Source organism: Artemia sp. Qi Xiang Cuo, chromosome 6, assembly GCF_049724085.1.
Source record: "Artemia sp. Qi Xiang Cuo chromosome 6, ASM4972408v1, whole genome shotgun sequence".
NCBI classification, from domain to species: Eukaryota; Metazoa; Arthropoda; class Branchiopoda; order Anostraca; family Artemiidae; genus Artemia; species Artemia sp. Qi Xiang Cuo.
Window position 1 is genome coordinate 38,549,759 of NC_142799.1, and position 26,502 is coordinate 38,576,260.

At 35.1% G+C, this 26,502-nt stretch overlaps 1 protein-coding gene across 5 annotated transcripts in view; it reads right to left on the bottom strand.

Moving 5' to 3' along the window:
- The window catches only part of gro (TLE family member transcriptional corepressor groucho), a 127,554-nt gene that overhangs the window by 52,868 nt on the left and 48,184 nt on the right, over window positions 1-26,502 (bottom strand). For all 5 annotated transcript variants that reach the window (XM_089090714.1, XM_089090713.1, XM_089090711.1 and 2 more), the window contains 3 exons: window positions 25,278-25,406; window positions 13,805-13,830; window positions 9,910-9,999 (listed from right to left, as the gene is read on the bottom strand). In XM_089090714.1, coding sequence (XP_088946840.1) covers window positions 9,910-9,999; window positions 13,805-13,830; window positions 25,278-25,406 — 245 coding nt within the window. The remainder of the gene's footprint in view (window positions 1-9,909; window positions 10,000-13,804; window positions 13,831-25,277; window positions 25,407-26,502) is intronic.

Below are 26,502 nucleotides of genomic sequence, written 5' to 3' on the forward strand. Positions count from 1 at the left end.
CGTTTGGTACGATCCCCACTGGCGAAAGGAATAGGACACATCAGGGCTTCCCATGCAAAAAAGAAGTAATTTTCCTTGTAGTCCAGGGTGGGGACTGTAATTCTCCTGAACATGGTTGACGACCACAGTGATTACAGCGGGGCACTTTTCATTTCGATCTGACGCCAAGTTTTAGGTGTTTCAGTTCTTTTTCGAAATTTGAATGAACTTGTTTTCCACAATAAACGTTAGTACTAAGCTTAATCGACATAAATGTTACCATTTCTGAATCACATTCAAATGGTATACTTTTCTCATTCGACAGTTTTTTCTTCAAAAGACTTTTTTAGACTTTCGGTTACTAATGACCCTCGTTCACTCTGTACTTCGCTGCCACCATGATTAATGATCTCGCGAAAATACTTCAAAAGCTCATTGCTTAGTGATTTTGTTTGCAGATAACATCGCATTTGATATTTGTACAAATAATAGTCTTTCTCTCTTTAATGATACAGTTTTTGTGGCTAATATTGCTGCTACATGGTTCAAGCATAATCAATTAGTGTTACACTGAAGAAAGACGTGATGTATAATTTTAAAAGATCCAAAAGCGCGAGTAGTCCCTTATCATCAGCAGTTTTAATGGAAGCATACACAATTCATCTTGTCAGTATTTACAAGTATGTGAGGCTACAAATTATCTTACCTAAACATAATTCTTAATTATGGTATACTACATAATAACACTTAGTCGCTGCTTTCCTTTAGCACTATCGGTGGCGTCAATTCACAAAAATTAGGCGGGGGGGGGGGGCAAATATTTTTCAAAATCTAGGAGGGGATGAATTGTGTTTTTTTTTTCAATTTTTTCAATAAAAATAAAGGAAGACATTTTTTTCATAAAAAAAAAAAGGTCTTATCAAAATCCAGAGGACCCAGGGCCCAGTGGCGTCAATTAAGGGGGGGGGGCCTTAATTGACGCCACTGGGCACTATCAAAACTAAGATTAATCATTAATCAATAGTTATCTAAGTATTATTCAGTTATTTAACCTAGTTACTTAAGCTCCTTCAAAAGATGTCATTACTGAGATTTATATACCAAGACCTCGGATGCTAAAGAATATGCCCAACTGATTCTATGATTTTTTTTTTTTTAGTATAATTCATTTTAATTTTGAACAATATTTTTCCGCTTTGTTCCTCCATAGCTTAGAATCAACTACGACAGAAAATTAGTTTCAAGCCTTATTTTTTCGTTTAATTAGTCGAAGTTTCTGTTTCATTTGAAATAATACATCGTATTGATTTATAATCCCTTGAAGTTGCTACTACCACTACTAAAAACTCACTGGAGCGCCAAGGCATCTGAGGCCTACACAGCTCCGCGTCCTCCTCTATCCCAATCTATTCAAATCTTCTTTCTTTACACCCTCACAAGAAGTCCCAATTTCCTTTAAATCCTTTTTTATGAGCTTTTCCCACACCATTCGGGGGCGACATGCTTTTCACTTGCCGCTAAGTACGATCTTGGGCAATTTTTCCTCCTTCATTCACAGAGCGTGTCCAAGCCATCTCAACCTTTCTCTCATTTTAGCCCTAGAAAACGGGGTAGAACCACATTTGTCGCACAGCTTAATGTTTGAAATACGTTCAGTCAGAAGGGTACCCAAAAGAATCCATAGACGATTTCTACGTCGAACAAAATGTAAACGTTGCTGCTTCTCTTCAAGGTACTCGCTACTTTTAATTGCAAATAGGTTACAGTTGAAAGGTTTGCCTACTGACCTATCTAGACTGTCTTACGTAACCATTGCATTGCACCACTTTGCATGATAGACGAAAAACAAAAAATCATATAGAAAAAAAAGGAATCTTTTTTCAGAAATAGGAACAGCCAAGAAAAGACAGAGATTTGGAGAAGAATCTCACCAAGACATCTTCACTGACAAAAGAGTAACATTCCAAAAGAAATAAAAAAAATAAAGAAGAGAACAAAAGCAGAAATCCACAAACTGACTAGGCAAAAATAAATAAAATGAGTAACAATACAACTAAACCTTAAAAAAGTAGACACAAAAGTTTTATCTTGTGTAAATCAAGATGAGGGGATTACATTTCCGCGCGGGGATTTTCAAGGGGGAATACACGTGACATCGTTTTTATGTCCTTAAGTCCCTTCACCGAGCGAACTCGGCCCACTTGGCGCACGAATTAATTAGCGAAAACTCGACTTTGCATTCAAGGCTTCGTCTAAAGACAAGTAGGCTATCAAATTTTTTTGTAGATTACTGTTGTATACAGTATAATAAATAGCTTATCCAGAGCCCCACTGGTTATGTTCAACAACAATTTATAACGATTGCTTCTTGAAAGGTATGTATTCGGGATTCTTTTCTCCTTTTTTTTTGGGGGGGGGGGGGTAAAAAAGGTCAATTGTATAGAAAACACAGGGGAATCCTTGAGTTGGGTAGGGAGGCAATAAGTGGCAAAAGGCCACCCTTCTCAAATGTTAGTGTTTTCTCTCTGATACCACAGTTCATGGCATTTGCTACTTATCCCCCAAGTCACATTATAAGACTGCGATCTTTGATGAAGTCTTGTATTTTTTACAAGTTGAAAACAAGAAACAACAGATGTTTATTGAATGGAAGTTATCAGCCTCCACGAAGAATACACACGGATTGACACAAGCATTCACGCGAGTATTAAAAAAAAAAAAAAAAAAAAAAGGCATTTGCTAGCGACATTTTGATAAATGACAAATGTTAAAAAGATGTGTGGATGCTTGAATTACGTAGGCCTATTTTATGTTTGACAAGGTTTTTGTAGACGATAAGTTTCAGCTACAGGGGGGGGGGGGTCCTCCCACCCCATCACAAATTACACCCCTGATTGAGAAGTCTCATTAGTTGACCGAAGTCAAGAATGAATCCCAATTCTTACGTCTTACCCAAGGTAAAGTGATTTCAAGTTTTTCGAAAATCCATGAGCAATCATATTATAACTAATTAAAAAAAATCAATTTGGATCATTAAGATATTTTTCAATACAAAAAAAGCCATCAAAAACAAAATCGTCAATCTTTTCGTCTTAACCTGTTCCAACAGCGATCTCCATCCATCAACGAAGCACTGTTGAACGCCAATTTATCATCAACCATAAAACATGTATTTCATTTCGGCTAATTACTCATTCAAGACAAGTAGCTAATCAACCTCTTTAATATGCTCAATCAACGGTTTGGTGGTCATCAGTTAATACATCCCTTCAAGCATTTAATTGTATTCGTCTTGGACCGTCTCCGCGTTTGTGTGAAGAGCCACTAACAATAGCTTTGAATGTAGGATGGATAGACCATGGATATTGATAGACATCTATGGATGAATATCATTTAATTTGGTATAAAAGAAAGATTACAAATTAAAACAGAAAATTTTACGACATACAGATTTAGCATTCGGCTGCGGAAACACAAAATACGTCATTGACATGTTTTTGTGAACCCAAGATACACATCATAACCAATACCGTATTGATTACCTCACTATAAACAGGGTTACCATCCTTAGTTATTCATCACTATTTCTAGAGATTTTTTATATGACCTAAACAAACAAAAAATCACTAAATCAGCACGTAAATCACTAGATTATTGAAGATCACTAAATCGACCATAAAATCGCTAAAATCTAGTGATTTTTTTCACCGGGTGGCAACACTGACTGTGGATTGGCTTAAGGGCCAAATCAAGGTAAGTATGCAGAGTTCCTTCGAACTGTGTCCCCCAACCCAAAAAAATGTGTATATTTCCTTCTGAAGTTCATATTTTGTCCGGCAATTCATCTATTCTTGTTTGGAATGTCGTCATTGTGTAATCAATCCCACTTTGATCTTCCTGGGCTCCTGGTCTACACTACCCTGCTGCTCCTCACTTCGATAACAGCTTAGTAAATGGTTTTTAATCAATTTCTCGTAATTGTGAAAATGTCAGATTCGATCCTTAGGCACGACAGCAACGATTCTGTATTACGCAAATATTCACTAGGTAAAAACTAAAACTTACTATAAATAAGGAAACCCATGAATTTGAAAATAATAAAAAAAAATATCCCAATTAAGGATAACCACTAATTCAATATCCATTGTTATATATGAGGGACTTCGGTATTAAGATTATGTTTTATTTAGGGGCCCTCGATTTGGAGTTCCTTGCACGCTTACTTACATCTTTCCATAAAACATGCCTCTATATAACAAGACCCGAAAACTTTATTAGGGGCATGAAACGTCTGCATTCAGGCCAACCTTTGACCTTAAATTGGTCACTGTGGATTTATGACATCAGCTTGTTTTCCGGTAACTATTTCATCATTGATGCATAGTTTTCTAGCCTTGCTTAAGGGATCCATATACCTTTAGATAATAACGAAGGTATTAAATGTGTTTTGCTTAGTAGATTGGCGCTAAGAGACAGTGATTAGGGGAGAATAATAGGAAGATGGTACCATAATACTTTGCTCTAGTTTTACCCTTGCACATTCTGAATTACACATTTAAATTTAATTAAACAAAGCTAAATTACCCTTTGGTGTTTGGGCTTGAATTCTAATTGCTTTTATGAATACTGAATAATCAATAAATTTTGATTATATTTACAATTTTTGTATTACATATCCCCAAAGCACAGTGTATTACATACAAGGCGGAAATTTTGTCCAACTCGTAAAAACGTAATAAAATGCATAAAACAAAAATTTTATGTTTTTTTAGATACCCTCCCCCCAAATTTTATCTTTCATAGACCCCCCCCCGCTTCGAACAAGTCCTGGATATGCCCTTGATCACACAGCGCAATGATACAGCGTAAGATCAGCCGTAAATAATCAAAACGCATTTCCAGTATAAACGAGATCTGAGAAATCGCACTTTATAGTATCAAGGTTGCATGGCAAGTGGAAGAGAATTCGGCACGTACTCATAACTCGTAAGATTATTTCGAATGGGCGAGGAGGGGGGATTCGTAAAGAAAAACAATAAACAGGTTCTACAGGAAAAGAGTAAATTGTGGTGGAACTTTCGTAGCAGTCAAATATTGGCCAAATCTTCTTTTTTTCGGCGAAGTATCTCCAGTGGCGTCAATTAAGGAATGAGTAGGGGTTAGTGATCCCCTAATTCCCCCCCTCGTATTTAAAAATATACCCTTTCTGTATTCTCATTGAAAAGGAGCTTTTCAAAAAGCTTGTCTTTTCCAAAGTTAAAAATCACTAAAAATAAATAAAATAAAAATAAAAAATACATGCTAATCAAGCAGAATCTAAGATGGCAATGTCGATGAGAATGATGCATTAACAGAGTTTTATTGTACAGACTAAGTCCAAAGGAGACCTCCCGCAGACAAATTGTTTAAAGAAGAGGTCATAAACATCATTTCACACTTCGTATTTCATTATTAAATCAATAACCTACTTCGAATGGTATTGACACCAGAGGCAAATACTGTTCATTCACAAAGACAATGAACATATGGGATTACAAATAACTGACGTGATTTTCACAAACACTAGGGAGGATAGAGGGGTAAGTCGATGAACAATGAAACATATCTCCCTTCATTCTCTTATACATACTTCTGTCTCCGGCCTCCAAATGGATAATGGTTTTAAGTTTTATGGTTGATGAATGGGAACCGATTGCGTTTTTCATTATGATGAAGAGGGGAACATGTGCTCAGTATCGTCACAGCAGAAGAGGGTAGGGGAAAATAATTAGGGGAAAAACTAACCAACAAAGCAACTGTGGCTGATTTAAGATCCAGGAGAAAATTAAAAAAGAGATATGAAGTTAAAAGTACCAGCGAAGTATAAGAATACCAGTTGAATTCGTTCTATTTAACGGTCCTGTTCTATTAACCGGGCTCTTTTACATAGTGCTAGTTTGGTTAATGCTAATGAAATAAAATAAAATTGGATGAATATACAATAGTTTAGAAACAAATTTGGGCTATATATTTGCACATTAGGGGGGGAGGGCAAAGCATACCATATATTACATAATTAACCTAACCTAATCTAGGTACCCCCCCCCTAAACCCCAAAAAACAATAATTTAAATACAGTTCTTGCCTTTATTTATATCCCAGAAGGCATTGTAAACCTGTTTTCATTACGCGTCTTGATCTATTTCGTGACTGGTATGCATTGGCGTATACAAAAGAGCCCGGTTAATAGAGCAGTACCTATTTAACTACTGCTAAGTAATGGTTGCTATACAAAACATACCAAAACATAGTTTCGCTTTATATTTTTTTAAAGAAAAAATCCATCATGATCTTGACAGATTATGCCGCAATGGCAAATGACTAATCATTTGTCTTCACACAAAAGATTCTTATTAATCCTATGATTCTGAAACTTAATAAATGCAACTTAACATCATAAAAGGCAACCAGGAAACCGCAAACCTTCCTTGTTTTCTGGATTAAATAAAAAAAACAAGTTTTTTAAACTGAAAGTAAGGAGCGACATTAAAACTTAAAACGAACAAAAATTATTCCGTATATGAAAGGGGCTGTCCCCTCCTCAACGCTTCGCTCTTTACGCTAAAGTTTTTTAATGTTTTAAAAAATAAAGTTGTGAGACAGAGTCAAACTTTAGGGTAAAGAGCGAGGCGTTGAGGAGGGGACAGCCCCTTTCATATACGGAATAATTTCTGTTCGTTTTAAGTTTTAATGTCGCTCCTTACTTTCAGTTTGAAAGATTTGTTTTTTTTTATTTAATTTCTGATCATTTTTTAGTTAATGCAGCTTTTATTTTTGCTCACCGTCATTGAATAAATAAACAAAATTTGCATAAAAATTTTACTTTTCTTTTGCTAAATGGATGTCTCTAAATTCGGTTATGACGTAATTTACAAATTAACTTACGTAACTAACTTCTATATTCGTATATTTTTCTTCTGGCAAAAAATACAAAGTTGCAGATTTTTGCAGATATGAGCTTGAAACCAATGTAATAGAGTTTCCTAATACACTGAATCTGATGTGGATTTTTATTAAAATTCTTTCATTTTTGGTGGTTGTTTCCCCCCTTCTTAAACAATCGGGTAATTTTTCTCAGTCTCATAGCTTTTGATGAGTTATGCTAAGTTTTGTAAAATTTATTTATGTGAAATCAGCGTTATAAACAAACTCCTCTTAAATATTTATTGACATCAAAATTCCGTGTTTAAAAGTTTCGATTACTATTGAGCCGTATCGCTTGTTTTTTTTTATAACGTAAAAAGTTAAAAAAAAATGTTGATTCACAAACCCCTGAATCACAAAGGCCGTTTAATTAGAATAGATAGCTCTTTTGAAAGCACTAAAAAAAAAACGTAGCGTAAAGAGCGAGGTATTGACTTGGGGGAGAACCCCCTCACATACGTAATAATTTCTGTTCGTTTTAAGTTCTAATGTTGCTTCTTACTTTCAGTTGAAAAAACTTGTGTTTTTTTTATTTAATTTCTGATCGTTTTTTAAATAATGCTTGAAAATCCGGTGCCTCCTTCATAGAAATGTCCCTTACCCCAAAGAAACATCCTCCACGGAAATATTCTCCAGAGTAACCCCCTCCTCTAGCCCCCCCCCCGCCAGAAAAAAATCCTTCCTGAAAATGTCTGTATACTTCCCAATAACCAATAAATAATGCTGGCAAGTCCGGCGCCCCCTTCATGGCAATTTCCCTCCCCCTGGGGACTTTGGGGGATTAAGTCATCCTAAAAGACATATTTATCATATTTTTGACCATGCTGAACAAAATGGCTATCTCAAAATTTTGATCGGGTGACTTAGGGAAAAAATAAGCGTGGGAGGGAGCCTAGTTGCCCTCCATTTTTTTTGGTCGCTTAAAAAGGGCACAAGAACTTTTAATTTCCGTTCCAATGAGCCCTCCCACGATATTCTAGGACCACTGGGTCGATACGATCACCCCTGAAAAAATAAATAAATAAATAAATAAACACACATCTGTGATCTTTCTGCTGGCAAAAAAAGCAAAATTCCACATTTTTGTGGATAGAAGGTTGAAACCTCTAAAGGAAGGTTTTACTATACTCTGAATATGATAATATGATTTTCATCAAGGTTCTATAGCTTTTAGGGGGTCTTTCTTCCTTTTTTTGAAAATCAGCCAAATTTTCTTAGGCGCGTAAATTTTGATAAGTATCACTAAACGTGATGAAAGTTATATATATGAAATCAGCATTGAAATCTGATTCTTTAGATGTATCTATTGGTATCAGAAACCCGTTTTCTAGAGTTTCGGTTACCATTGAGCCGGGTCGCTCCATACTTACAGTTCGTTACCACGAACTGTTTGAAAGAGTCGAGCAGCTTTGAACAATATCGTTTTGACAAAAACAGGACTACCGTATCAAACATATTTCACCCGTATCAAACAAAGCGTCTTCAGTGTAGAGAAAAAAAATAAACTAAAACTAAAAAATATACATAAAACTAAAATAGACTCACCTAAAAATATAATATACAATTGCTAAAAATTTACAATTTGAAGCTACCTTCGTGAAACCATCTCACAAAAGTAACTGAATAAAAGTAAAAGTCCAGTTACTTTTGTGAGGTGGTTTCACGAAGATACCTTCAAATTATAAATGTTAAGCAATTGTATATTATGTTTTTAGGTGAGTCTATTTTATTTTTATGTATATTTTTTAGTTTTATTTTTTTTTCTCTACGCTGAAGACGCCATGTTAGATACAGGCGAAATATCCGTTTTTTGTTTTTTTCTTCGTTTTCATTTACTGGCCATAGACCCGTTTGTCGTATTTAAATATATATATATATATATATATATATATATATATATATATATATATATATATAATATATATATATATATATATATATATATATATATATATATATATATATATATATAAACATATATGTATATATATACATATATATATATACATATATATATATACATATATATATATACATATATATATATATATATATATATATATATATATATATATATATATATATATATATATATATATATATATATATATATATATACTCATATATATATATATATATATATATATATATATATATATATATATATATATATATATATATATATATATATATGTGCTCGTGCATATATATATATATATATATATTGTGATTTCTGTCATGGCTGGCCAGTTCGGCTTTAGCTCTTTGATTCCAAAAAAAATTTCATTTCTTTTGAATTTCTGGTCATTTCTTATTCAAATTATCACATTTATTTTTGATCAGTTCACACACACACCCCCCCCCCCAACCAAAAAAATCCTGTGCACGCGCTCTCAGGGACAGTGCAAAAAAATTGAATTTGGGCTGGCGAATTGTCAGAATTTGGTTAACTTTTCTAAAGATAGGAAAATTTCAAGGAGAACGACATCAAGAAAAGCACATCTTTAGACCTCTAAAGTCCAGATTTTAAAACGTATTCTTCTCGAAAAATAATAGAAGATTCTCTTTGATCATTTATTAGAAAAAAACGCTTTTCCCCGTGTTACAGAGACAATTAGAATATATTAGCAAAAAAAAAGCTTTTCGCCTTTCGTGTTTGAACCCGCCCCTCCTAAAAAATCTACTGATACCATCTTTCCCAAAAATGTCAGTTGTGTTCATCTATGGACTACGTCCAATTAGTAAAGAAGTTTGTTCTTAGGGAAGGAGGACAAAAGCCGTGACTATTTTTCACATCATTCTCACAAATCATATTAAACAATAATAAGAAATAACTGTCAGCTTTTCATTCCCGGAATCATTATTTATTAAGAAGTTAACACCATTTGTTTCTTTCACCTCGTCCATTTTTCATAACCACTTTCAGATGAAGCTCAGGGGAAACACAAAAGATTTAAAGCAACTTACATGCCCATCTTTTTCCTCTTTCTTAGATTTCTTCGGCTCCGGTTCCGGGGATCTTCCACGAAATTTTTCATGCGGCGATATTGAACTTCTCTGAAAGAGGAAAAAATTCTTAGTTTGGAGAGGGGGGTTTCGGGTATTTTTGGGTTACCCTTATCCCTATAACTTTCCAATAAAATGGCTAGACTTATTGTCCGTATTCGTATTCTTGGAAAAAACTTGTATTTTCTTATTCCTTAATACTAATGGCTATCCCAGAAAATTCTTCCAATGAATACAGTTTTGGGCTTAAGCACTAAAATGTGAGATTCTAATAAAACTTTCGACGCAGAATTCGCAAATGCTATCAGGAATTCTCGGCCCGATAGTTTTTGCTAAATATTTTTTTAAGTTCGCTTTATTTTTTTTCCAATTTTTAGAGTATCGGGCTGTATAAGAGATACAATTTAATCATTGAACATTTCCCTCGAAGAGCTTTCTTCTTTCAATTCTAAATTCAAGAATTCTATCACATATTTTTAAGTGTCCTAAGTTTTGGCTTCAAAATACTCTTGGATTTTAAGTCTAAAATTCTACAGAAATACTTTAGAATTGCTAAATAATAACACGATTGTATTTAAAAGTTTAGTCTTAAAGCTACATAAGTATTTCATGGATTTTAGTTTTTTTTTCGAAATTAGATTAAAAGTTCTATTGGAATCGAAATTCGTGCTAATCAAAACCAAAAGGTGTATCTTTTTCTTATAAATCAGTTAGAGATTTATCTGGTGGCCCTTTATCCACTGTTCGCATTTACAGAGGCCTAGTTACTTCTTTGTAACTATTTTATACCAGTCATGATTGGAACAGACAATGCTAAAGTGCCTTTAGCCCAAAGACTGGGCGATATTTTCATGGTGACTGATACACTAAATTGAAGCCTTATTATTAATTTAGTATTTGTGTTTAGTCCTTCTTATTTAATCCTTAAACATATACCCCTTGGTTTTAGGGGGGACGATATTTTAGTTGTTCAGTCAAAGGACAGATTTACTTCGTTCCCGATCTTTGTCCAAGGCTAGAAAGCGAAACCATCCCATTAGAAATGCCCCTCTTTAGATAGTGAAAGGAAACTATCATCAATCTCTTGCTGGTATCTCGTAAAAATGAAAAAAAGAGTAAAGAATAGTGGAAGTATGTTAACAAATACGGAAACAAAACAAAACACTTAAGTTTATACAGGACCCGCCAGTATAAAAAAATTATGAATATAACCATTTCGACCAGCAGAACAAGTTAGACTGCGTGGATTCATTAAAAAAATCTTGATACTAAAATTGTAGGGGGGGGGGGGGGGCAAACATAAGAAGAGGGAAATCAATAAATTTTATTCAACTGATTATAGCATTAATAGTTGTTTTTTTTTTTGCAAATTAGCATTCAAAACCCCATGAAATGCAGCCCCCACCCCAATGTTGCAAAAATATCGCAGTCTTTAGGTTTTGGAGGGTCCGAACCCCCGTATATACCTAAGCCAGTGCCATAAACATAAGGAGAGCAAGTATTTGAGATAAAAGAAGGTCAAAAACCACTCAATGACCAGCACTATCAAGTAAGCAATCAATGCAGCCCTCAAAGGTGGTAGAATTTAGGGTGTGCAAGAAAGCTAAATTTGGTCCACTTTTCAATTATTTAAATAATTTCAGACGTTATTACCAATTTCTATTTTGGTTTAAGTATGGTTTTAATAATATTTTATAATATGTTAAATATATAATAATATTTTATTATTAAACGGACAGTTATGCCATGGATGTTTATAGCTTATAAATTCCTGTACAACTTTGGCATTTTTATAAGCCAATTATAGGCTATATGAGGAGGACGTGTTTTCAGTTCTCGGAACGGTGAATTATATTGGGCCAGCCTTAAGTCATTTAAGATATTAAACCAAAACACGAAATCCATATCTTTACTCTGCAAGTCTTGATGTCGTCTGAGTCGGTTTCACTCGGAATATGGGTAATTGTATCTCTTTTAACGGGAGCAGGGCAGATTCTTCAAAAGTAAATTAAACGAGACACGAGAGATTATTAAAAGCATTGAAAATAATAAGGAATTGTAACCTTCTGAAGGGAACAGGCCCGTAATCAACCCCCATTACTGGTAGTACCGCCAAAATATACCTTCCTGTGAAAACGCTTGACAAATACCAGGCAAATGCTGGATTTATCCGAATTTAGTCAGACTCTAAAGCCCTTATAGTCGTGTAAGTAAGGATATCCGGGAGACCATCACGGTATCCCACTACTGCTACAATTTTACCGTCAGCTAAATTGTAGTATGGCTAAAAACCAAGAAAACGTAGAAAACACGGGTAATTGCGCAACATAATACGGTACTTGCGCATTACATCTTACACACCGCTATATACTGTATCGGAAAACATTAAAGGAAACCAGTCAAACGGGTATTTGCAATTGAGAATTAGATCGCAAAGCGGGGTTTCTTATTCCGTTTATAATATTTAAACTATTGTTTTGGGGGGTATGGGGGGGGGGGAAGGTACCTAGGTTAGGTTACGTATTTAACATCTGCTATACTTTACCCCCCCCCTCCCACACCCACCCTAATGGGCAAATGTATCGGCCAAATTAGTTTCTAAGCTATTATATTTTCATCCTATTTTATTTTATTTCATTAGCATTAATCAAACTTGACTTCTTTCGTGTGTAAGATATAATGCACAAGTAACCATAATACTTTACATTGTATTTCGTTTCGATTTGTGTTAATTCGCATCTAGACATTGGAATTCTTGTAAAACTTTAGTTGAATTTCCAAGTTCATACACATTAGTGCAGTAAAGTAAGTGTTCAAGCATCAAGACGGTGAAATGACAGCTTTGAATTGACACAATTATTTTTAGATCGTGGTTTCAACATTTTCAAATGAGGGAGAGGAAGGGTTATTAATGAATATTACTCCTTGAGGATTGACCCCTCCCTTCTCCCCTACAGAAATCCATTCGACACGATAATCCCTCGTAAAAAAAAGAATAAAATCAAATGCACATCCATGACCAGCTTTCATGGAAAAAATGTCTCAAACATGACATAATGTAATTTCGGTCAACATAGCCATCTTTTTTTTTCTTTCTTTTTTTTTGGCGGGGGGGGGGGGCTTTTTCTAAAATTAGACAAATCGTTTCATAGTTAAAGCTTTCTTGCGTATCACTAAATTTAATGAAGTTTATATAGTCGGAGTAACCAGGGAAAGCAAACTTGATTTTTATATCGTTATCAAGTTGTTTTTTTTTTTTTTTAATTAGTATCTTGCTTGTATTTTTAAACTAACAGCGTATCTTCTTTACAGTAGTTTTATATTTACAATAAGGTCAGTGACGGACTTATGAATTTACTGACAAAAAGAGAAAAAAACACACATCAACTGACAATATGTTGTCAATTAGGGCCCGTCAGACAGACGAGAAAAGCGTTCAATTGTAGTGTACCAATATCAATCTCGGTAGCATTTATTTAAGTTTATTTTCCAGAGGAAATGTCAACATCAAGTCAATAGCCAGGCAAGTTCTCGGAGGGGGGGGGGAAGTCAGGGTATATCCTTAGTAATTTCGTTGTCTTTGTTATGTTGGCCATATTTTCATGCAGTTTTATCCATCAAGCCTTATTCTGCTGTTCTGAGAAAGGTTGCCCCTTCCAAAAACTAATTCCTACTTATGGCTTTACCCCTTCAATCTGTACTTGCAAAAAATATAACTTGGCAAATGTCAAATAAACACCAAAATTTGTCATAATGCCCAGTCTACGTTTTTTTTACAATTGGGAGACAGAATGTGTCAAACATGGAACCCGCCTTAAGCTACACCCTTGCAAGGAGATATGAAAAGAAAACTTACATGTCTTTCATCCATTGGCAGGACAGCTGGAAGAAAAAAAGAAGGAAAATATTAGAACATAGTCTAAATAACTTCATGAAGTTAAAACAGAAGAGAGAAAAAAAAACATTACTCGAACAAAGAATTTTGAAGCTACTGAGAATGAGGGTGGGCCAGAGGGTCTAAAAAATCTCAACTATATCAAATGACGCTATTTCTTGATAAGTATATATCAAAACGAGAATCCAATTAACTTTTAATTAAAGCAGGTACATTGCCTGCTTTTCGACACCGACAAGATCATTTATTCACTTAGCTTTAAATTGTGAATTTATTTCGTAAAAGTCAAAAATAAAAGTGTCAGTGCTATTTCTATCACTGGGCAAAGCGTCATTGTTCTTTTTTCTGATATTGCAGAAGTGTGGTCTTTTTTTCTCTAACCGCGAAAAGTGTCACCGTTATCTTCTGTCATGGACAAAATGTTAGACCACTGAAAATAAGTTTCCTGGGTTCAATATTCCGTGGATGTAAATTTACCTGGAAAAATGTCACCAGTAGGTAGAATAGTAAACTATCGCTAATTAGCGATGAGATAAAACCGCCCTTGGAGATGGGAGAGTCCAGGGAGGGATATTACCTCAATAGACAAGACAATTACGTAGAGAGGTGATGACGCTTTTTGAAATAACACATATAAACAATGACACTGTATTTGGTGACAAGAAATGGAGGGTCTTAAGCACAATGACAGATAAAAGATAAGTTGGTACTGGTGCTTTATATGGGCACTTTTATAATTGTACAAGGAAACCAGTCACGAAAAACCCGTCAATTCTCAAGAGACCACTATACATAAATGACTGCAAAGTCGTAGTTTCTCAATGATTTACAATATTAAAACGATTGTTTTTTTAAGGTTTAAGGGGGGGAAAGGTACCTAGGGTAGGTTAGGTTACGTATTTAATATATGCTATGCTTTACCCCCACCCCCCTAATGTGAAAATATATAGCCCTAATGTGTTTATAAACTATTATATATTCATCCTATTTTGTTGTATTTAATTAGTATTAACCAAACTTGACTTTTTAGAAGTGTCTATATAACGCACCAGTACCGATAAGTCTTAAACATAAAGATAAATCATAAGCACCATCACTAAAGATAGGCACGTAAACAGGGGGGGGGGGGGTCTAGTGACCTCCCCTACCCCTGAAAACCTTAATTTTTCGAAGTTTCCGGGTACTTCTGATTCAAAATGCTAAAAAAAGAATATTATTAACCCCCTCCCCCCCCCCGAAAAAATATTAATTGTAAAAATTTACAGGGACACAAAGCTAATCTTTTGTCACGAAACTGTCATATCTTCAGGAACGTTGCAAAGTATTTCAAATTTATGTATTTAAAGTCTTCTGGGGGAGAGCTGCCCCCCTTACCTTCTCCTGTTACCACCAATGAATCTATGTCAAGCATATAATAAACCTGCACCCCTTTCTCGGTACTCCGACAATTGCTCGTACACAAACTGACAATTTCTGAGGAACATTACAATATACACATATAAATATTTAGGTCTAAAAATCCAGTTTCTTCTCGATCACCAGGCCTCCTCCCCCTGTTGAAAACAGCTGATCACTAAGTTACTGGCCAAGGACTAAAATATTAGCTAAAACTACTTCGTCTTTTTTATCTCAAAAGAGCACGATTGTCTCTTAAGATCCGTGTCTTTTTTATTTGCATGGTATTGCCCAGAGTAAAATATTTAAAGGAAGAATGGATGATTTCATGCTAAACGCCTAATAAAAGATTCCATGGAGCATAAACAGCTCACGCGAATTGGAAAACTACTGGAAACATCCATTTCGTGACCGGAACGAACATTTTTTGCGTGATGCAAAACCATTAGACAAAGCGGATCTCTCCTCAACATAAAATTAAAGGAATTATTGCCCTATATGGAAGAATGAGCCTTGTTTTAATTGAATTGAAGTAATAATTCTTACACGGCTGAAAAGTGTTTATTTGAAGCAATTGCAATTAGATGTCGCATTGATTAATTAAAATAAGATTCACACATAAGATTCAAATTTTGGTGTAAGATAAATAAAGTTTATGCATTGGATTCAAACCTAATGTTGCAATTACCCTAAGTTTAGATTTAGACTTTTATCGTGCCTCAATTATCTTGACTTCTAGAAAATTGAATACCATAAAAAATAGTTATTTTTTAATACAACTCATGCCTTTTTTATATGAGAATTAACATCATTTGTCGGTAAGGTCACGTTTTTTACCATATTAGAATAGAAAAAGTGTTAAAAGTAACTTAAGGCTTGTAGTGTGTCTAGCAGGCTTCAAATTGTATTTTATCTACAATAGAAGCCAGGGATGTACACGGGGAGGGGGCTTGGGGCCTATCCCTCAGTTATCCTAAATTATCCCCGAACTTCTGAGACCTTCTTTCGAAATTATGAAATAATATTGTTATCCTTCGGGAAATAAATCCTGCGGGTGTGCCTGATAGGAGTGGGTTCCAATTTTATCCCTCATTGAGCTCCTGCTTGAAATTCAAAACGAACAGTGTCATTGTAAGTATGAAAGTTGAAACAGTTCTTACGTACTAAAACAACGCTCCTTTTTAAGTCTTGCATTTCTACTTAATTTCGTCGTTTAATGAGCGATGATGGGCCATGGAGCCACGCAGATGTGTTTTCGCGTATAAACACGTTTTTTTACATACAGAAGTTTCCCTAACAAATACCAGATTTTTGGAAATTATTTCGTGTGTGATTTGTTAGTTGAAGTAAAATAATGACAGGCTTTTTATGCACCCCCAAAAGTGGGATTTGTTAGTTGGGATGAAAGAATCATACGCTCTTTATGCATCCCAAATCAACACCGACGCATGCAGCAAAATACTGAGGCTGCTGGATATCCCACTGATAAGATACGAAACAGGTGACGACAACAATAAGCGTTTCTTTGTCCTAGTTTTTTCGATCTACGACACTGTATATATGCTTGCTTATAATCGACTTATTCTTCCACTCTTACAACTTTGTAGAACCTTAAGAAAAAGAGCAACAATAAATGAAAGTCCTATCGGAAAACAAAGGACAATTATAGAAATTATGTCCAATCTTCCCTTATTTTACAAGTTGCATACTGTAATCAGTAGATAAAAGAACTAGAGGGGAAAAAAGTCCCCAAGAATTCTCCTGAAAGAGGGAAATGAGAAATAGACAGAAGATTTCCTTTCGGAACCTCTAATCAATTTTGAAGCCCCTCGATGCGACGTCCGTAGATCCTTATTTTTTTTTCGCGTTTCAACAATAGAAGGGAACATGAGCATATAAAGGATTTGGTTTCTAGGTGACATTTATGCCGATGGAACAGTTGATAAGGGGCGTTTGTTAAAGACAAGCATTATTAGCAGGGAAAGGAAAGGATCCGAAGGGGAAAAGCTAAGGATTTAACTAGGAGGGAATTTTCCCCTTTCGTTTGAGATTGATAATGGATAATGGGAATGCGGTGCTAGGTCCTTTGTTGTGATTAGTTTAATACGAATCTCAAAGGGGGAGGGACAGATATTAGAGACAGATGTGATAACTGTTTCTGGTTTCCATCACTTCGGATGCATGCAATTTGAAAAGATGATATGGCGTTTACACCCCTGCTGCTCCGTTAGAAGAACTTGACTAGTGCCTGATAGGCACTGAGGGGCCAGAGTTGTGACCCCAAGTATTGGCTCTTGAAAGAGTACAGTGTAAGGCTTGCTTTATTCCGCATATGGGTATAGTCAGTTTAATTAGTAGATGCTAAATTGCCCCTGATTCAAAGGGGCTTAAAAAGAAGCAAATGATCAAGTAGATGCGATGTTGCAAATTAATTTGAGTTTTTGCCCCAGAACACGGCTGGACTGTCAACAGCCATGTGGGGAAAGAGATAGACCATTAAATAAACGAGCTATTTTTAAAGATCTTAGTTTTAATACTTTTTTGCCGTAAATTTTCAGCTTGGGTCATGTCCCCTAAAGCAAATTAGATATTGTTTGATTATTTTTTGTATATTTATCATTACAATTAGTGTGACAGCAATATTATGCATTAAATAGCTTTTGTCATTAACTGGCAGCGAGATGATCATTAAGGCAGGCAAGGATGAGATCCCCAAACATGGATGATACAGACACTACATAACAACTTTCAATCTGTTCTTTCCAACGGTACTTCATCTATTTACTATATGTGTGAAGGTAACACATTTTTTATCGAAACAGCATTAGAATAAATGCAAAACATACTATGCACCAATAAAGTTTGCACAATTTATTGATTGTGTGTCAGCACTGTTACAGAAAAGGATGACAGCGGTCTGTCTTCTGCTTGGATTTATTCAAGAGTTTTCTATGAAATCCCATTGGAGTTGTTGACCCAGAAGTGTGCAAAATATAAAAAAAAATACAGCCACCGGATCGTATCTTAGATCCATGAATGTTTGTTTGGCAGGATTCACAAAGCGTCCGTTGGGAATCACACTTCCTCGTCTGCTTCTGTCGGAAGTGGCGTTCCTCAGGGAAGTTGCTTGGGTCCTATTTTGTTTTACATATTTATAATTGATTTAGCGGATGTAATTAAGCACTCTAATACCGAGACATTCGCGGATGATGCGAAGTTGTCTTGGAAAATTGAAACATTCACTGACAATGAACTATTACAGCTCGATGTTGGTGCTTTGTATGGATGTTGTCGTCAAAATCCAAAGCATCTTAGTATCAAGAAGACTTGTTTGGTAAATTACGTGCAGATATCTTCACCTGAATACCCATATCCCAACGACTCCCAAGTTATTATCGCTTCGGAAGTAATTAAGGATCATAAGAGTTTATTGCAGCAATAAATTTTGATAGACAGGCTTCAATTGTTACAAAAATGCAAATTTACTGCATCGCTGAGTAAAACGTGCATTGCGAAGGTTTAATATGAATAGCTTTAGAATACTTCATAGGTCACTCGTAAGTTCTGTTGTGGAACTATCGCTCGTCATGCTAGTATACACAAAACGGTTCTGATATGTTCTTGATTGAAACTATGGAAAGAAGTACAACAAAAATCGTACCATACCAAAAAGACTACCATCAACCCAAGGGAAGCAACGTCTACAGCAACCAAGCTCGTAGCTTCGAATCCGAAGGGATAAGGCAGACTTAATAAATGCCTTCCGAACAGTTCAACAGACAGATAATTTCGACCCAAGTAAACTTTACGAATTTTCAAGGTACACGATGACCAGGCCGGTTGGCAAATTTAAAATTTGTCAACCGGAATTTCGAAAGAAAACGAGCAAGTACCGATTGGGTACTTGCCCATTGAGTTGTAACCATTAATGCTTTTGAAAGCTTTGAAATCAAACTAACAACGGGTTCTTTTTATAATGGTGTTTCTCAAGATCCGCGACTTTCTACTGATGTTTGAACTTAATTTGAAGGCAATTTTGTTTAATCCATTCGTTCAACGTGCTGTACCTTTCCAAGCGCAAGATTGCGACTTTTGGGCTTGATAAATAAAATAAATAAATAAACTATGAAGTAGAAGAAAAACATTTAGACTTCCTTAAATAAAACAAAATCTATTAAACTAGCCTTTAATTTTCATTAACAGAGAGTCAGCCAGGGCAAATAACAGAAATAACACAGAAGGGGGCACATGGGAATAGACACTCCAGTGAAGCTAGCATGATAATTGTTAATCAATGAATTAAAAAAATTGTACTTGCTTAGTATCCGGGCAACACGCGATAAGTGAAGTTTGGTTAATGCTAATGGGATAAAACAAAATATGACTAAAATATAATAGTTTAGAAACAAATTTGGGCTATATATTTGCACATTAGGGGGGGGGGGGTAAAGCATAGCATATATTAAATACGTAACCTAACATAGGTATCTGTTTTTGCCTCTTCAACCCCAAAAAACTAAAGTTTGAATCTTAGTCATGGAGTGGGCAATAGCTTACTAGGCAGCGGAAACCTGTTTTTCATATAGTATCTGTTAGATTCTATATGCGGTTCTTCTCGCGTGTTGTCCGGATTCTAAACAAGTACCAAAAAATTTCACCAGCATAGTCCCAAGTGCTTCTACAAAATTGTTATATTCAATTCAAGGATTATAAAGACATCACTAAGGAAACACAGTAAATAAGAAATACAACCTAAAGAAAAAAAAACTAAACTTTTGAATCCCTCCAAGTTTAAAACACAAGCACATCGATAAGAAAGAATAAACTATTTTAGCAGACATTTTTTTTTCCAGCAAAAGTTTCCCAAAATTCTTCAAAATGCATGACTTGAATAAGCATCAGAACTATTCGGGAAAGTTTATCATACTAACTTTGTAATCTCCGAATGGCTTACAGAGAACTGGGGAAATTGCACTTCCCTGAAGCACTCAAACTCCCTGCATTTGTTCTTATCGTTTCCTTTGTAATTGCCCTTATTTACAGATGAGAGGTAACAGGATTCTGAAGAATTAAGACGAGTGATAATATGATACCCGAGTTCAAATAAGGGAAGTGATACTGAATTGGTGTTTCTGTTATAATTTAATTAGGAGCTTCAAAATACTTCACCTATGCAGTAAATCCGATAAGAACATTAGTAAACATTGGGAAAGACTAACAATGTCAGTGCAAAAGAGACACAAACTTCAGATTTTAATTATTTCCAAGGGTTACTCGGTAAATATAGAATAAAAAAATTGAATAAAGGAAGCAGTTTTTGGTACTTGTTAATTATACCGACCTCAACCAAGAAGTGAAATTAGAAAACAATTCTTACTTCATAACATGCAGAATAGTTCTAGCTAACACATTTTGCATGCGGACCTGCTATACTTTACACCATATTTTACACGCATTTAATATATATGCTATGCTTTACCCCCTTCCCCTAATGTGCAAATATATAGCCCACATTTGTTTCTGAACTATTACATTTACATCCTATTTTGTTTGATTTCATTAGCATTAACGAAACTTCACTTTTCGCACACTTACCGCTTTCTACATAAGTGCCCAAATTTTTGATGCGTTTCTAAAAATTTTTTTTTCGCCCCCCCCCCCCCCCACCCAAAAAAACGCTACTGTTTTACAAAGCGGAAAACGCACGAAAAGTGAAGTTTTGTTAACGCTAATGAAATAAAACAAAATAGGACGTATGAAGCTAAGAGAGGACAGGAAATAATAAATGATAAATAAAACCAAAAAAGGGTGAGAAAACGAGGATTTTGTCAGCCAGTGGTAAAATAGGACAAAATAGGATAGATATATAATAGTCCAGAAACAAATTTGGGCTATATATTTGCACATTAGGGGTGGGGTGCGGGTAAAGCATAGCATATCTTAAATACGTAACCTAACCTAATCAACCCAACTTAGGTACCCTTTAGTCCCCCTAAACCCTAAAAACTAAACTTTAAATATAGTTCCCGGAGTGAGAAACCCTTTGTAATGCCTATTTTTATAAAGCGTCTCGTATAAGCACCGGGTTTTATCCTATCTGATTTTCAATACAATTGTCGCGCGCTTACCGCTGTGTAAAACAGTACCAAAATACCGTATACGACCCTGGTTCCCAAGTATCATAGTCAAGGCTGTATCCAGGATTTTTTTTTTGAGGGGGGGGGGGTTACAAAGGCATCAAAAATGTGCTTATATGCATTTTTGTTACGTCTTTGCGAATCAGACAAAAATTGGGCAGAGGGGGTTCAAACCCCCTATCCCACCATATGGTCTTATATGGTTTATGTCACAGTCAGATGACAGAACCCTGTCAGTTTGATCAAATATCTATTAATGAATTTAACATTTTATAAATCAGCCTTAAGGAAAATCCTTCTGGTGTTTGATACACTTAACTCTATGTTCTTATTTATTATTACAGAAAATTCTATTTACCTAGCTGAACAATTTTCCAAGATGTTGTTATCCGCCAGGATTTGTTCAAAAACAGAGTATTTGACCAAATGACTTGGTTTTATGCTCTTAATACGACGTATATAACCAATTCGTCTTTCTTTACATTTCAAATAAAGACCTGTACTGTGAAATCTTCCTGAATGATCATCTTAACGTCAACTTCGTGACTCCTAAGCATTTTATCTAGGCGACTCAATTTGACTAAACGCCAAAAACAAAGTCAACCGTCAAAACAATCACTTAACACGACGAAGTGATCGGTTTCTCATCCGAAACGATCCTGGATGCAATCAGTAGCTAATTTACAAGTCAGATATCTTTGCGGCAAAGAGTCGGTTACAATAAAAAAAAGAATAAAATCGCGATTTTAGATTGCATGGCAGAAAAAAATGATCAATAGGAACATAGAAGAGACACACCCATGCATTTATTTCGGAAGAGGGTTAATAATTCGAAAAACGTAAAAAAAACAGGGGAATTATATGGACATATGATTAATAATGAAAATTAAGATGCCCCAGATTACGAGTGGATGAAGCAGGGGTTGGATACCCGCCCCCCTGAGTATGTTCCTGGGCCAAAGGATGTTGTCCGCGAACAATTATTGCACAACCAAAAGGTAAATACAAAACCTCAGCCAACCGAATTAAAAATGAATCAAAATCCATCCCAGTAAAATTCAATCCACACAAAAACCAATTCAAATTAAACTCAGCAAAACCTAACGAGAAAAATTCAACTCGGCAAAATCCAATCCAATAAAAATTGAATCTGATTCAATTCAACTCCTGTAAAATTAATCCCAGGGAAAATTCAGCACATGCGAAATTCCACCCCCGCAAAACTTATAGCACGGACAATTCAACCCAGCAAAGGGAAAACTCAACTCATACAAAATTTCATCTTTGCATGATGCACAGGGAGGAGGACCTTTACGCCTGGTTCCTCTCCAAACTCTGGAAATTTTTATACTTCCCATAATTCTACATATCTTTTTTTTTTCAAATGTATTCGCCCTCCCACCCTAAATAATCCCCTGCATGCATCCCCGATCCCATCCGAAAATTCCACTCAGTACTAAACTCAACCCACAAAGATTTAATCCTGGCTAAGTTCAACCCATACTTCTGAGCTTTCAGTAACCGCAAACAATGCCTATAACCCGCAACCTTCATTATATTGGTATTTGTGTTGCCACCGTCAAAGGTTTCCTTTGAAATTTCACAAGTTTTTTGTATGATCACAGGTTTTTGGCGGGAAACGGTAGAGTCGCAGGTTTTGGAGCTAAAGCTCCAGGGCTGCCAACGAGGGGATATTTTAGCGCTTTGATGGCAATTCTTTACCTTGCTTGGCAATTTGGGGCCTGAAAAGAAGACTATTGACATTTTGTCCAATCATGCATTGTGAATAAAAACAACTATTAATGTTATAGTCCTAAAAAAATACATTTTAAAAGACCAACTAACTGATCGGCAGTAACATGTATTTCCCTTTGAAAAATCCTGTTTCCAGCTTAGTTGAAATGTGTATTCACTATCCATTTACCCGGCATCAGGTTCGGTTAAGCATTCATTGCAACTTCAACTATGAGAACACATACATTTTGCATCATTTTGTTCAGAAACTCTAAAAGTGGTCACAGGCAAGGCCGTATCCAGAGAAGGGGGTTAAAGACTTCGACCCCCCTAAATTTTTGCACGGTTCGTAAAAACGTAACAAAAATGCCATAAAAACAATTTTTTTCCATTTTTTTAGTTTTTTGCACCCCCCCCCCCCAAAAAAAAAATCTGGATACGGACCTTGTCATAGGTTATGATGAACTTCACAGGTTTTTCGCACCTTTCTCACTGGTTTTATAAATTTACAATGCCAAAACTGATTGCTATTGCTTTATTTATTAAGTCAATGAAACCATAAGTCAATGAGATTTAACAATTCACATTACTCTTCCTTACAAGGACCTACGGAGGAGGCAGTGACTTCATACTCGTGACCCTTCCCCTTCCGAAAACTTTACGTGTTACAATTGTTTCTATAATTTGTTTATAAGTAATATTTAAGTCCATATTTTTTTAGAAGCCCCCCCCCCCCGGTTTATGTTTATATTGTACCTTCTTGGTCTGAATAAAACGGATCCCATGTGTTTTTATTCAGAATGTCATCCAAAAGCACATACCACAATAAATTATGTCAGTGCAGTTTTCTTCGCGGGGATGATATTATTTATTTTTTTCTTTCCGAGACACCCCAGGACTGAATGTATATTTTCATAACAGTTTCTAGTGCCAATTTAACACTCTCTATTCTAATCATCAAATCATCAATGCTTGTTTGTTTAATGCTTGGCAACGAAATCATCCAAGGGGCTACAAACTAGATCATATTAAGTACATCCAGAACATTCAGACAAGACTGAATGTGCTCTATACACATAGGTTTGAATACAGGCTCAACAGCATGGGGAGGGTCATAGATAGAAATGGAGATACGGTTGGAAACGAAAAATACTATAGCCGGTGAGCGATAGCCTCCAATCCCTTGAGATCTTCTCCAAGAGGCGGATAAGAATTTCCTAAATGGCTGTACAAGAAAGCACTTTATGAACTATCCCAACCAAAACAGACAATTTAAAAGAGAAAATAGGATGGTTTTTAACTTTGCGTTTGAAATGACAAGGAAGTTAGAAATAAAAAAAGAAAAGAAAAACAAACCAAGCAAGAAATTAATGTGAACAATCTGAAGAAATTTTAAGAACGACATGTTAAAGTATTGACATTCGGACCGATCCAAGCAAATAATGTTATTAGTTAAGACACTACCTTCAGTTGATATACTGAAACTTTTTCCACTCTCAGTATTTGATAATAAAATTGGGATGTGAACTTGTAAAGAGCATAGACTAAGATCTGTTATCTTATTTTTTTTTTATCTTCAAAAAAAAAAAAAAAAACAAGAATCATTTCCTAGTATCAAGACAAAAAAAATATTCAATATAATTACCTTAAAGTGACATAAATTTATCCATGAAATAGAATCTAAACAATGACTTTAAAGTAAAATCTTTCTTTTGAATACTATCCAAGTCGCTGGGATACAGACAGCCGTTTACTCGCTCAAGTTTCGAACTCTTCTACAGAAAAATAATAATCCAAATTTCAGAACTTTCTTTTATTGGGTTTTATTGCTTCAACCAATCTAGCATGAAACAGACGCCAACAAAAAAGTGACGATTCTTTTTTCTTCTCGGATTTGTTTATTAGTCCCAATTAATATAAGTTAAAACTAAGATTAATGAGAGTGTTCCCCTACCCCCATCCACTCAATGTACAGTTATAGTAACTCATGTGACTCATTCATTAGGGGGGAGGTACCTCGAGCATTTTCTATTATCTTTTTCAACCAGCATTCATATCTACGGCATCCCAATTTGTAGCCCACATATAAATACAAAAATGAATACCCTATAGCGTCTGGCTTAGTAAATGAACTGAGAATAAAACATCAAATAAGCGGTTGAAATTACCTTGCTTTTCCTCTCTGTCCCTTTGTTCTCTTTCCCTAATAGCATCATGAGATTTAGCAGACATTGAGGCAGCATTAAGAAGTGATAATGGGTGAGGTCCTTGTGGACCGCCAAGACCACCAGGTATCCCTACAAAGAAAAGAATAATTAGCGTCCATAGTAGGAATAAGACACTTGCACTTCGAACTTACAAAGGCATATAACTCAGTGAACTTCCTTAAATAAAAGCCTTCGTATCCAACAAGATATAATAGACACTTAAGATAAAGATACAATTATTGCTATGCTTCCAGTGACATTTTCAAGCCCAAGTCACAAAAATGAAGACAAAACGTATCACCAGTTGAATGACTGAGTAGATGATTTTTTTTTTTTTTTTTTAATTTATGCTAAAAATTGTCACAAAAGGAATCAAACATAACAAAAGACAAAGCTTCAAATCCGCCAAAAAAAGGAATCAGAAGCACAATCAACCCGTTGGTTTTTGAAGTTACAAATGAATGTTGTTGATACTTGCCCAAACCCTAATATGCTTAAAACAACATATGCATCAAAAGAATTTGTTTATATAAATGAAAAATAATTAAAATCCGTTAAGTTTGAAAACTAATCATCAAAAGTTTTTATAACAGATTAAAAAGAGATTTTAAAAAGTTTTAAATTAAAAACGAAATCAAGAAGTAGTAGCTTTTCAACACCTATCCCTCTTTGTCATTCCATCCAAACTTTCTTCAACTAGAAAAAGATCGACCAAAGTGTACTAAGTAAACATCCCAAGGTTTTAGAAGTCCCATTGGAAGAGTTTTAGATCCACTCGCAATGTAGACCACATAAGCAGTCAGTCGTGACCTGAAAATCTCAACAGCAAGGGAAGAAATACAGAGCATCTGAGTCAAGTGAAATTTCCAGCTGGAAAATATCAAGTTAATAACAAAACTGGAGGAACATTAATACAGTCTGGAAATAGGGATTGAAATTCAACACGATTCGCTGGAAAAGAGATGATACAATGACAGAATAGGCAAAACGGATTTTGTAGCTAGGGATCGGTTTGTCACAACATAAAATTACACAGAAGTTCTAAACACAAATGCATATATATATATATATATATATATATATATATATATATATATATATATATATATATATATATATATATATATATATATATATATATATATATATATATATATATATATATATATATATATATATATATATA